The 11,506-nt window shown below is 48.4% G+C and overlaps 2 protein-coding genes across 2 annotated transcripts; both read right to left on the reverse strand.

The window, feature by feature from the left end:
• Positions 1 to 2,719: 2,719 nt before the first annotated feature.
• LOC127338853 (uncharacterized) lies at positions 2,720 to 3,472 on the reverse strand. Its single transcript, XM_051364819.2, has 2 exons — positions 3,210 to 3,472; positions 2,720 to 2,960 (listed from the first exon to the last, which is right to left on the reverse strand). Exons 1-2 carry the CDS (start codon positions 3,448 to 3,450, stop codon positions 2,797 to 2,799), a joined length of 405 nt encoding a protein of 134 aa, XP_051220779.1. The 5' UTR covers positions 3,451 to 3,472; the 3' UTR covers positions 2,720 to 2,796.
• Positions 3,473 to 10,069: 6,597 nt separating this feature from the next.
• On the reverse strand, positions 10,070 to 11,506 carry LOC127345609 (F-box protein At4g19940-like). The gene has a single exon (XM_051372100.2). The coding sequence runs from the start codon at positions 11,460 to 11,462 to the stop codon at positions 10,269 to 10,271; it is 1,194 nt and encodes a 397-aa protein (XP_051228060.1). The 5' UTR covers positions 11,463 to 11,506; the 3' UTR covers positions 10,070 to 10,268.

Here is an 11,506-nt window from a genome sequence, read left to right on the forward strand (position 1 = left end):
TTAGTCAAAGCAATTGGTCTATTTTTTTCGATTTATGCATCTGCTTCCTTAGGAAATAAAGTTACCAGACTAAAGTTCAATCTATACAAGTCTTCTGAATTATTACCGAAGTCTCTAAAGAGATTGAGCAGGCTATTTGTAATTATCTCCCAAAATTTCTGGTAGAACAAAAAAGTACAACCATCTGGGCCTGCAGCGTCCTATGCATACGACCCAAACATCGCCTCTTTAATCTTTTTTTTTTGAAACAAGGCAAAAGACTTGCCATTTTCATTGATAAAGAAAAAGTTTTAGAGTTTTACAATCCCATACTTGGCCAAAAGGCCAAGCCAAAAAAACGTAACACCTACTCTCGCGGTATTACATTACTCAATGCTTTCGCTCCCGCCATACTCCACGTAGCAACCTCATCTTTGATCTTTGTTATTACCATGTCCGTGGTGGAAGCTTTGTTTCGGAAAACACGTGCATTTCGCTCCTTCCAAATTTCCCATGATATCAACATAGCAAGAGAAGCCATGGCCTTTCTACCTTGCCTTGGCTTATGGATCTCCTCCGTCCACCATTCTTTGACATTTCCTCTAGAATGCCAAGCACTTGGGTCAACATCATGTAGCCCTAGCCAACTTCTCACACTTGACCAAACTCCAATGGTGAAACGACACTTGAAGAGCAAGTGGGAGGCGGATTCATGAACTTGGTTGCAAAGCTTGCACCTTCCACAATTTGGCCATCCCCTCTTTTGGAGCCTATCCGCCGTCCAAACTCTATTTTGGATAATCAACCACGCGAATGTTTTGCATTTAGGTGGAGCCCAAGGTTTCCAAACAAGGGAAGGAAAAGATGATTTTGTGTGACCCAAGAATTGCATATTGTATGCCGATTTGGAGGAGTAGCATCCACTATTGGTGAGCTTCCAAGAGATGGAATCCGAGGTGTTGGAGTTCAATTGCACCGGTTGAATCATTTCCCAAAGGGTTGCAAATTGCGTGATGTGCTTCGCCTCTTTAATCTCATCTTCAATAAAAAGGCCCATCTAACTTGTGATTTTCTTCGCTTGATACCATATCTTCTGGATCTCAAAAGGAATCCATCAAGGATATGTCTAATCTATCTCCTTTCCCAATTTTTTTATAATATTCTATCGCCAAGTTAAGCATATCTTTTGTTTCACTCACTTCAGAGCCTAGAGGCCCTTCTAACACATCAATTTATTTTTTCCTTCTCCTTTGATTTGCTGCTTCGTGAAAATACGTGGTGTTCTTGTCGATCTCCTTCTAAAACCTCTCTCTCTCTCTCTATCTTGATCTTTGCGTTGCTTTTATTTCTTCATTTACACAAAGCTGTTTGGTCACTTCCAATCCTAGCTAAAGCTTGGACATAAGTAGGGAAATGAGCATCCCAGCAAGTGGAAACAAAAAAATCATCTTTATCATCAAAAAACGTTTCATCTTTAATGTACCTAATATTTTGATGATGCATCCTGATATTTTCTTCTTTATATCTACGTACACTCTCCCAACCCAAAACCGTGTGTCATGACCTGACGGCGGAGCGCGGGATAAATCCCTGTTGTCGATTTGGGTGGCAAATCTTTTGTCGTGCGGGCTATCGCACTAGCCATCGCGCATGTGTCCCCACGTTTCCGATTATCTTTATCTTAAGGTATATATATGCTCTTACTTTGCCGCCCCAAGGGCCTGCTCTTCTGACATGATCATCGCATCTCAACACCTTGGCTCATGCTTGCACCTAAGCAGATAGCTGTGGAACTGGTATTTTAAAACGTTGTTCAGCCCATATTAGGTACCATCGCGGTCTAGCTAAGAATCGTTAACCAAATGAATTGTGTAACCTTCAAACATTTTTATTCGTGATGTTCTACGTTTATGTCTACTTTCACCATGTCACCAAAGGATTAACCTAACCTCTTCCAATAGTGTTATGCCTTACTATCGCGCCCCACGATACTAGTTGTGATCTGCTGTTTGTGGTTTATGTGACGCTTCTGGGTCCATCCAAGGGCCACCTCTTGCCTCTATGAGTTTGAGCATGTTGGAAATCCATCCGGTGGGTTCTTGAGTCCTCGGCACGAGTTGAATGGTAGCTATACACATAGATCTCGAAAGAGTTGTCACTGTTAGCATCATCATCGTTGTTAATTACTTCCTCAGTTTTATATTAGTTATTGATGACTTAGATGTATCTAGACATATTTTGTGTGCAAATACATCCAAATCTACCACCGCTAATATGTAGCGGGGGAGTAGCTCAGATGGTTTTAAACATAAAGCTACTATACCAGTTGCCTCCTGCCGGTATAGACTGGCTTTTTATATTGTATAGAACCCGGTAAAAGTGTTCACTGCTCCTGTTAGGCTAATTAAATTTGGGTTTCTTCCTCGTGGGTAAGATTTTATATATATCATGTTTGAGTTGGATTCTAGCGAGAAAAACACAGTTTAATTTTCTGCATTATTTACAGTGATTGGTATCGATTTGTAAACTAGTCTGTACTTGATTTCCCATGATGGCTCCCTCAAAAATAAAATCAAAATCATATGCTGATTTGTGTACTAGTATGTACTTGCTTTGTGAAGTAGTGTGTAATTGCATTCAGTCAATGATGTAACATGATAATTAGTAACTAGTAGGTAAGAGTGTAAAACTGCGTACAATAATCTGAAAGAGAGATAACACAAATGTTTCATTTCACTAGTATAATTTATACTGCAGCAAGAGACACTTCCAGCAGCAAAAATGTTCACCAAGTGATTCCTTTAGTGAATGCTTTTGCTAATAACTGTAACCCCAGTGCATTATTTGTCGCGGTGGATATGTTTGGCGATTGGCGTGCTGCCAGAACTCAGAAGGGCGGCGTTGGGCCGCCTGGGCCTGGGGGTCCGAAGAACGGGCCACAGCAATCTTGGAGTAGGCAGCAGCAACAGAGCAGGTAGAAGCTGCAGAAAAAGACATTCGTTCAGTTTCAGAGAATAAGTGGTATCCGTCTTGAAAAGAAGGAAACTTCAGAGTTCACAAGCGAAAATCCAAAGAACTGGTGATGCTACTATGCTTGAGATGCTAACTGAATAGACTGAGGATTTTTCTGGCAAAAAATGCAAAGTTCAGTTTTCCATCGGTTAGCCTTTTTTTTTTTTTTTTTTTTTTTTTTGAGAATTTTCCGTTGGTTAGCTGAGGTTCCAACTTACCATGACCCGAAGAAGCCACCAAATCCAGGCCCCCCAGAACCAGGACCACCCGGGCCTCCAGGCCCTCCAGGAGGAACTGGACTCCAACCTCCAGGGCCTCCAGCTCCAGGGCCTCCAGGACCTCCAGGAGGAAGTGGACTCCACCCTCCAGGGCCTCCAGGACCACCAGGAGGAACTGGACTCCACCCTCCAGGGCCTCCGGGGCCTCCAGGGCCTCCCCAACCTGGTCCTCCAGGCCCATGTGGATCCATGTCGGCAGGAGAAAGAGCTACTGGAATGCAAAAAAACTACAGCTTCACAAGAACTCAAACTAAAGCACAGACCCAGAGAGAGAAGGAGGAATTTATAGGCGTACGGGGAGAACAAGAACTAGCAGTGCTTGTACCTGCCGTTCCATGGATCACCTGTGATTCTCAGCCACTGGTCAGTTTGGTCTGCATTCCAACTTCCAACTACCATTCTGAACTCAGCTGCCTACTCTTATGTACACGAACTGTACAGTTTTGGGTTATTGATTCTCGAGTGCAATCTCCAGCATTGGTTTTTGTTTTGTTATCCAGGATGAGGATCTCCCAGATGGCGAGCTCATCCGGTATGCCGGGGAGAAGAGGCATCGCTCCTGCTATTGCGTCCTCCGCCATGGTCGCCGGCTGGGAGCTCATGCTGGCCGCTGCTCCCGTGCAGGAACGAGAAGAGCTTCGCTGGCGGCAGGCCGGCGGCGGAGGGGGAAATAAGAGTGGATTTTATTTCGAGGAACAAAATAACAGTGGATTTGACCTGGGCTAGACCGTGGACCTCAAACGAGAAGGGCTTAGAGCATGTCTAATGGAACCCTTAAATCCGTATACAACCGTTTTTTTACGGATTTCAGGGTTCAAATGCTATATAGTGGAACCCCTAAATCCCTAAATCCCTAAAAAAAATTAGAGGTCGAGGCTCCAATCCGTGCCCCGACCTGTACAGGTAAGGGTTGGAGGCCCTGACCCGTGCTCCGACCCCTACGCGTTCACGACGGACGCGGGAAGGATTTCAGCTCCTCCTCCCTCCCCGAGCTCGCCTCCACACCACGCCGCCGGCCGCCGCCGCCCCAGCCCCTCCCCTCGCCGGCCGCCGACGCCACCGGATCGAGCACCCCCACCTCCTCCTTCCCCCGCCGGACCTTTTCCCGGCCTCCGCCGCCTCCTCCCTCCTCCGCATCGAGCTCCGCCCCGCCGCCGCCCCCTCCCCGCCGCCGCCCCTAGCCTCCCCGCCGCCGCTGCCCGGCCTCGTCCCTTCCTCCCGCCGCTGCCCGCCCCGGCCTCCTCCCTCTGCGCCCGCCGCCGCCCGCCCGACCTCCTCCCTCCTCCGCCGCCCGCCCCGGCCTCCTCCCTCCTCCGCCCGCCCGGCCTCTCGTCCCTCCTCCGCCCGCCCCGGCCTCCTGCCTCCTGCGCCCGCCGCCGCTTTCGCCCCTGCCTCCTCCCTCCTCCGCCTTGAACCAGCCGCCGCATGCGCTGCCGGCTCTCGAAGGTATTTTCTTCCCCTTTTTTTTTGTAAATTTTGTTCATACTATTTTGTTCATACTATTTTGATGCAAATATGCTCATTTGTTGTAGATGGAGATTTCACAAGGGCACAAGAGGCAGCCCGCAAAGATATTGAGAGAGCTTTCGGTATTTTGCAAGCAAGGTTTGCCATAGTCCGGGGTCCAGCTCGTTTTTGGGACAAGAAGACCTTGCAGGACATCATGACATGTTGTGTGATTCTACACAACATGATCATAGAGGATGAGAGAGGGTTAAACCTCCCTTGCTTCTATGACAATGTTGGCACCCGTGTGCAACCAGAAAGGAACCCCAATCGCGTAGAAGCTTTTCTTGAAGCACACCGTGCGATTGAGAATGCAAACACTCATTGTCAACTCCGGGATGATCTTGTAGAGCACCATTGGCACTTGGATGGGCGGCGCCAAGGCTCATGATGTGTCTTTGTTTCACTTTGCTATGTCCTATTTGCTTCGAACAATTTTTTTATTTTGCCAAAAACATTGTTGTAATATTTGGAATGATTATCTTGTGCTTGAGAGTACTATTTGATGTTGTAATAATAACTAGAATGATTATTGTTTGATGTTTATGGTGATATTTGTGATATTTGTGATATGAAACTGTGATGAGGGTTTGAGGGTTTGAGGGTTGAGTCAAATAGTGGAACCCTCAAACCCTTAAATTTTAAGGGTTTGAGGGTTCCACTATTTGACTCAACCCTTAAAATTTAAGGGTTTAAGGGTTCCACTAAATGCCTCATGTTTTTCACACCTCCAATCTCTCCAATTTTGCCAATTCTCGACCCTTATAGCTATAAGGGTTTAAGGGTTCCATTAGACATGCTCTTAGGCCTTCAGCCCAGAAGGAGAACAACGCGAACTTGGTAAAATAAAACCTACTCTATAAAGAAATCAGTTCACAGCGGTGGCCAGCTCACGCGCGCTGTTTGGTTTCACGAATAAACAGTTTTCCCATGAGATCAAAAAAAAAAAATCTTTTATTGACAATAATATTCTACTCGACATATAAAACTACCAATATTGTTGAAGTTATACATATTTTAATGTTACATTTCACTCATTTCGAGTTATTTTTTCCTTGCTTTCGGCTAAAATAATTTACAGATCGGTTATGGACCCATAGCCACCAAGAACAAGTCTATGGGTCTCTCTGGATCCGAGTTTTTTTTTTACATATACGGAGTAGTATTTATACTGTAGACAGGGACAGTCCAAACAGCCGAAGGGTTCCTTTGATTCAAAGGATGTGCATAGGAATTGTGTAGGATTTGGTTCCTATGGGAAAATTTCCTATACATGTTGTTTGATTCATAGGAACATAGCCTATAGGAAAAATTCCTATAAGAATCTTGTAGTGTAATTCCTATAGGAAAAAAGCTCATACCTCATGGAAAAATTCCTTTGCTACAATCAAACAAACTTCATCTTCCTATAGGATTCAATTAGACATGCCATTCCAATCCTATACCTTTCCTATTCCTATGTTTTTCCTATCTTTCAAATCAAAGAAGCCCGAAATTGCTCACACAAAATATTTAGGCCAAAGACTAACCCAGTGCATCACTTGCTGCACAACAAGCATTCGTTCTGTTTTCAGAGGTAGCAGTAAGAAAAGAAAACTAAACAGCATGCTTCATCACTAGTATGTTGCACTTTCATTTAGCCCTGAAAGTTCAGACGAACCACTAATCATCTAATTGGATTAATTGTTCTGATTTTTTACTTTCCTTTCAAGATGTCAACTGAACAAATTGATGATTTCGCTGGCAAAAGTGCAAAGTTTGAACTTCTAATAGTTAGCCAGACCCAACTTACCAGGATCCGGAGAAGCCACCAAGAACCAGGGCTACGCAGAGATGAAGGCCCTCCAGTAGCACCAGACGCCGCCGAACCTGGTCCTCCATTCCACCAACAGAACTCAACCAGGTCAAACAAACCATGGCTTGATGTAGCAGTTCTCTAAGGTGGAGAATATATGGATTTACAGTGAGAACTAATAGCTGTGCATGCAACTGCTGTTCATGTACCTGCTACTCCCATCCACTGGTCTATGCTTAACTGCTATGAATTCTCTGCTTACCACACCAAACAGTTTCAGGTGAAGAGACTTCTTGATTGCCGGTTTCGTATCTAAGACAGACATGCTGGATCAATTAATATGGATGGTGAACTACTTTTACAATTCTACAAATTTACATATTTCCACATGGCCTACTGCTGTACCAGCTTTGAGATATAAACAGATTGTGGGACCTGACCTAGACTATGGCAAAACCATTTTAGTGCTTATTAGTACAAGTATCGTTTCTTGGTCTGAGTGCTTGAGATTTTAGTCACATAAATTCAGTGCTTTTGAGGTATTAGAGCATCTCCAGCCGCGTCCCCCAAAGGGATTTGGGGCGCGCCGGACCAAAAAACCGTTCCAGCCGCGTCCCCCAAAGCCCATTTTTGTCAGCGCTCCCCGATACGGTGTCCGGCGCCCCGAGCCCGTCCCCGTCCCACAGGGGACGCACCGGGCACGCCGGACACAACGAAAAGCGAGGCGGGGAGTGGCGGGGCCGACCCGTCAGCGGCACAGTTAATGTTAACCTAACCGTCGCCTACCTCGCGACGGAAGTTATTCGCGCGCAGTGACACACGGCGGCATCTTTGCCTTAATGGCGACAGAGGGGCAGGCGAGACGTCTCGTCGGTGCTGCGCCGACGAGACGCGTCGCCCGCGTTCGCACGCCACCGCCCATTTCCGCGCTTTCTTCCCGCCTCTTTCTCGCCTGTTCCCGCGCTTTCTTCCCGACGCCGGCGTCTATAAAAGGTCTCCCGGCTCAATGGTAGCCAACACACCCCGCCGGCAACAAACACAGCCCTCGTCGCTCCACCGCCGTCTCCTCCACCACCAATGGCAATGGCGAACCGCCCAGGCGCTGGCCAGTTCCCTCCACCGCCGTCTCCTCCACTTCCACTCCCGGACTCGCAGTTCGGCATCGACGTGGCCTCCCGGGAAGAGCGGTGGCGCGCACACCGTCAGCAGCAGGCCCGCCAGCAGTGGGAGGCGGCACAGGCGGCGGATCTAGCGGCGTTCTGCGCCCATGGCCCCGCTGCTGGCGAGGCCGCGGCGGCGGCAGGCGTGGCACGAGCAGCGATGCGCCACCGTTGCGGCATCCGACGCCTCGACGGGACAAGAGGCGCGACGGTGCCAGTACCGGGAGGAGATGGAGCAGCGGTGGGCTGACGAGCGCCGGCGCCAGCGCGTTGAGCGGGATGCGCTGTACCGAGATCGGCGGGAGTCGATCGAGCGCCGGCGGCGGGAGTCGATCGAGCGCCAGCAGCAGCTGGCGGCGGAGGAGCGTCGGCAGCGGGAGGCGGCGCTGGCGGCGATCTGGGGGAGGCGGGCGGACCAGTTGGCGGCGGAGGCCGACGTGTTGGCGGCGGCGATGATGGAGGCGCCAACAGATGTGGAGGACGATGCGCCAATGGAGGAGGAGGAGGCCGAGGCGGAGGAGACCGAGGTGGAGGACGACGACGACGACGAGTTCGAGTGGTCCGACGACGACGGGCCGCACCCGGACGAGACGGCCGATCAGCAATGCGCGCTCATCGAGTCCTTCGAGTCGGAGAAGAAGCTCCAGGACGACGCCCGTGCCCGCGAAGAGGCGCAGATTCTACGCGCCATCGAGCTCTCCCTCCAGGCGGCGCAGCAGGGGGGGGGGGGGGCGGAGGAGGATGCGCGGCGGGAACGGAGCCGTCGGGCCACCGCCGAACGCAAGGAGAGGAGGCGCGCGCAGGAGGAGCTGCGGCGTAGGGGAGGCGACGACGGGGCGGGGCCGTCGAACGCACCGCCGGGCGGTCAGTAGTCTAAGTTTAGATGAAATCTAGCCGTTTTTATTCAAACTTTGTAATATATAATCAAAATTAAATGAAAATCTTTATTTTCGTGCACCAATATTCATTTGGGGGCGGCGTTTGGGGGACGCGGCTGGGGAGCGACGTCCCCCAAAGGCGGCACGAACAAAACACGTCCCCCAAACGCTCAATCCGGCGCGGTTTGGGGGATGCTTTGGGAGACGCGGCTGGAGATGCTCTTAGTGAGCCAGTGAAAAATAATCCAGAGTTCTTACTTCTACAACTATACTGACACAATTTGTATGGTGTTCTCCTGGTCGAGACATAAAGTTTTGTGTCTCGCACTTCTGTTAAGATGAACACCACATGAAGCGCCAACCATTATCATGGTTAGCAGGTAAAGTGAAACAATAAGAGATCATTCCAAACAATGCAACAGAAAAAAAACCGGTGTCAGGATGGAAGCACGCACAAAAAAGGTATTCACAGATGTTCAGGTTGGTAGTACTGCAATGGCTAATACAGTATGCAGTGTGGATCTTATTAGTCTCCTCAAGACTAAATACGAGCTATTACCTATACTGCAATGATACATGTATGTAGTAAATAAATGATAGAGTGCTTTCTTCTACAATTGTATTGTCACACGATTGGGTGCTTGTCCCCGCTTCAGACATAAAAAAAACATGGGATGTGAGCCTAACCATGATAAACCTTGTAGGTGCTTATTATATCCCATGAAGCATTAAACTTTAACATGGTTAGCAGGTAAAGTGAAATAACAAGGGATCACCCCAAACAAAAGAAAAACAGTGCCAGGATGGAAAGCACAAAAATGTATTCCTAGTATTTTCAGGTTGCAGTACCAGTCTTTTCTACAAGAATACAACTCCTCGGAACGAGAAAAATATAACCATGTTCAATTCTCGCTGTAACGATGACCTTATTAATATTCATAAGACCTACCTAACAGATACAACGGAATCACGAAGAAATTCTAATAATAACAGAGCTTTTCATTGAGAAATTGACTTATGATGCAAACAATTAAGCTATCGAGTAATGCTCCAACCATCTTCCAAAAATCAGATTGAGCTTGCAAGTCAACAAAGAGGAAATCCTCCCTCTTCTCAGCACATTGACTATTAAGAAGAGTAGAATACCGCTAGATAAAAATGTAACATCAATTCTTCAGTTCAAGAGACAGGGACATGGGCATATAGATTGCCAACACTTAGTACTAACAAGAAGCACTAGATAAATGAAATAAATCAATCAATTCCTCAGCTCTGAATAGGGGCATGAGGTATATAGATAAATAACAATTCAGTAGTAGTGAAAGCACTAGATAAATAATATAAAAACGTAAATTCCTCAGCCCAACAAAACAGAGTCATGAGGCACGTCGGTTGGTAAGTAATAAAAAAAAGCAGAGCACAATGACTTGGTAATTTAGCACCAACACACACAGTAGTCACTTCAGCTTGAAAGGGTATCTAAAAAATCATAGATTTAATGCAACCACATAGCACTAGGAGCCTCTGATCATAGTTTATGCACATCAATGCAAAAAAAGAAGAAGCTAGCATGCTCATAAATGATCCAGTTCATATATATTGCAGCTAATGAGGATATGACAACTAATCTGTAGAGAAGAACCACCTCACTCAACAACCATCAGAGGAAAGGCGAAGCGTTCACAGAAGAATATTCAAGTGCCATGAAGAAGTTATGCGGAACAAGAGTTTGCTTGAACCGAAGGTCCGAAGCATAGATGTGTTGGCCATCACGATGGAAGCTGTCAACCAGTTCACCATCAGTGTTGACGTAAAAAATCCATCCACCATGACTGACCAGCAAGAGGACGTCACCGTCCGCCAACACAACGCCCACGTCCAAACTGCCTTCGCTCCTTCCAAACTGCCCTCTGATTTTTGCGACCGGCAATTCCACCCGGTACTTGAACTTCCAAAACTCGCGTTCGTAGTTCTGCAACATCCATATATAAACAACTTCCGTGGCATCGTTATAGTTATAGATGCCAAGTGTGTCATCCATCTCAAAGATATTTGACTTGGGGCGAACAACTGGAGCAACCATCTGCCGGAACGACTCGGTTGTGGTGTCAAATACGAATATCGGTCTGCTTTCGCTCGGACGCTGCATTGGGAACCAATGCAGGTTATCATGTGCCCAGTAAGGTGTGCTGACACGCAACACTGCTGCTGCTCCTCGGCCTTCTGGCCCCTGAATGTACCTGGGTGGCTGGTCCGAGCCCGGTGCGAAGATATAGCAGCCAATTTTACTGTTAGGCAGCAGAGTTCCGGCAATCGACACTGGCGTCTGGCTCCTCGGGTGCAGTAACAGGCGGTACTCACCTGTAGGACGATGCAGGTACATTCCCAATAAACAGAGATAAGTGAAGTCCACGAGGGGGGCATGCTCACGAGTGACCGGGTTGCAGACGGAGAGGCAGGTGACACTATTGGAACTCTTGGAGAGGACGAGGAGGCCGTCGCAGGAGGACTCCACAAAGAATGAGGTGTCAAGCCGGGCGACTGGTTGGAGCTCGGCGCCGGCAGCCCGGTGATTGAAGGCGAGGATGTCTTGGTAGCGGGCACTTCCATACTCGGAGCCGGGGACGCCCGAGACGATGGGAAGAGAGCGCTGGCGGGCATGGTGGGCGAGGAGGAAGTCGCGGGCGCAGGTGACCCGGCGCCAGGTGCGACAGACGGCGCGGCAGCGGAGGAGGGACTTTGCGGGGAGGCGGACGAGGATCTCCCAGAAGGTGATCTCCTCCGGGAGGCAGCTGCAGGGAGGCGGCGCCCCTGCCCTTGACGCCTTCGCCATTGTCGCCGGCCGAGATTCCATCCCAGCCTCCAGGAACGAGAGAGGAGTTGCGGTGATTTGGGGAA

The sequence above is a fragment of the Lolium perenne genome, chromosome 3 (genome assembly GCF_019359855.2).
Source record: "Lolium perenne isolate Kyuss_39 chromosome 3, Kyuss_2.0, whole genome shotgun sequence".
Taxonomy (NCBI): domain Eukaryota; kingdom Viridiplantae; phylum Streptophyta; class Magnoliopsida; order Poales; family Poaceae; genus Lolium; species Lolium perenne.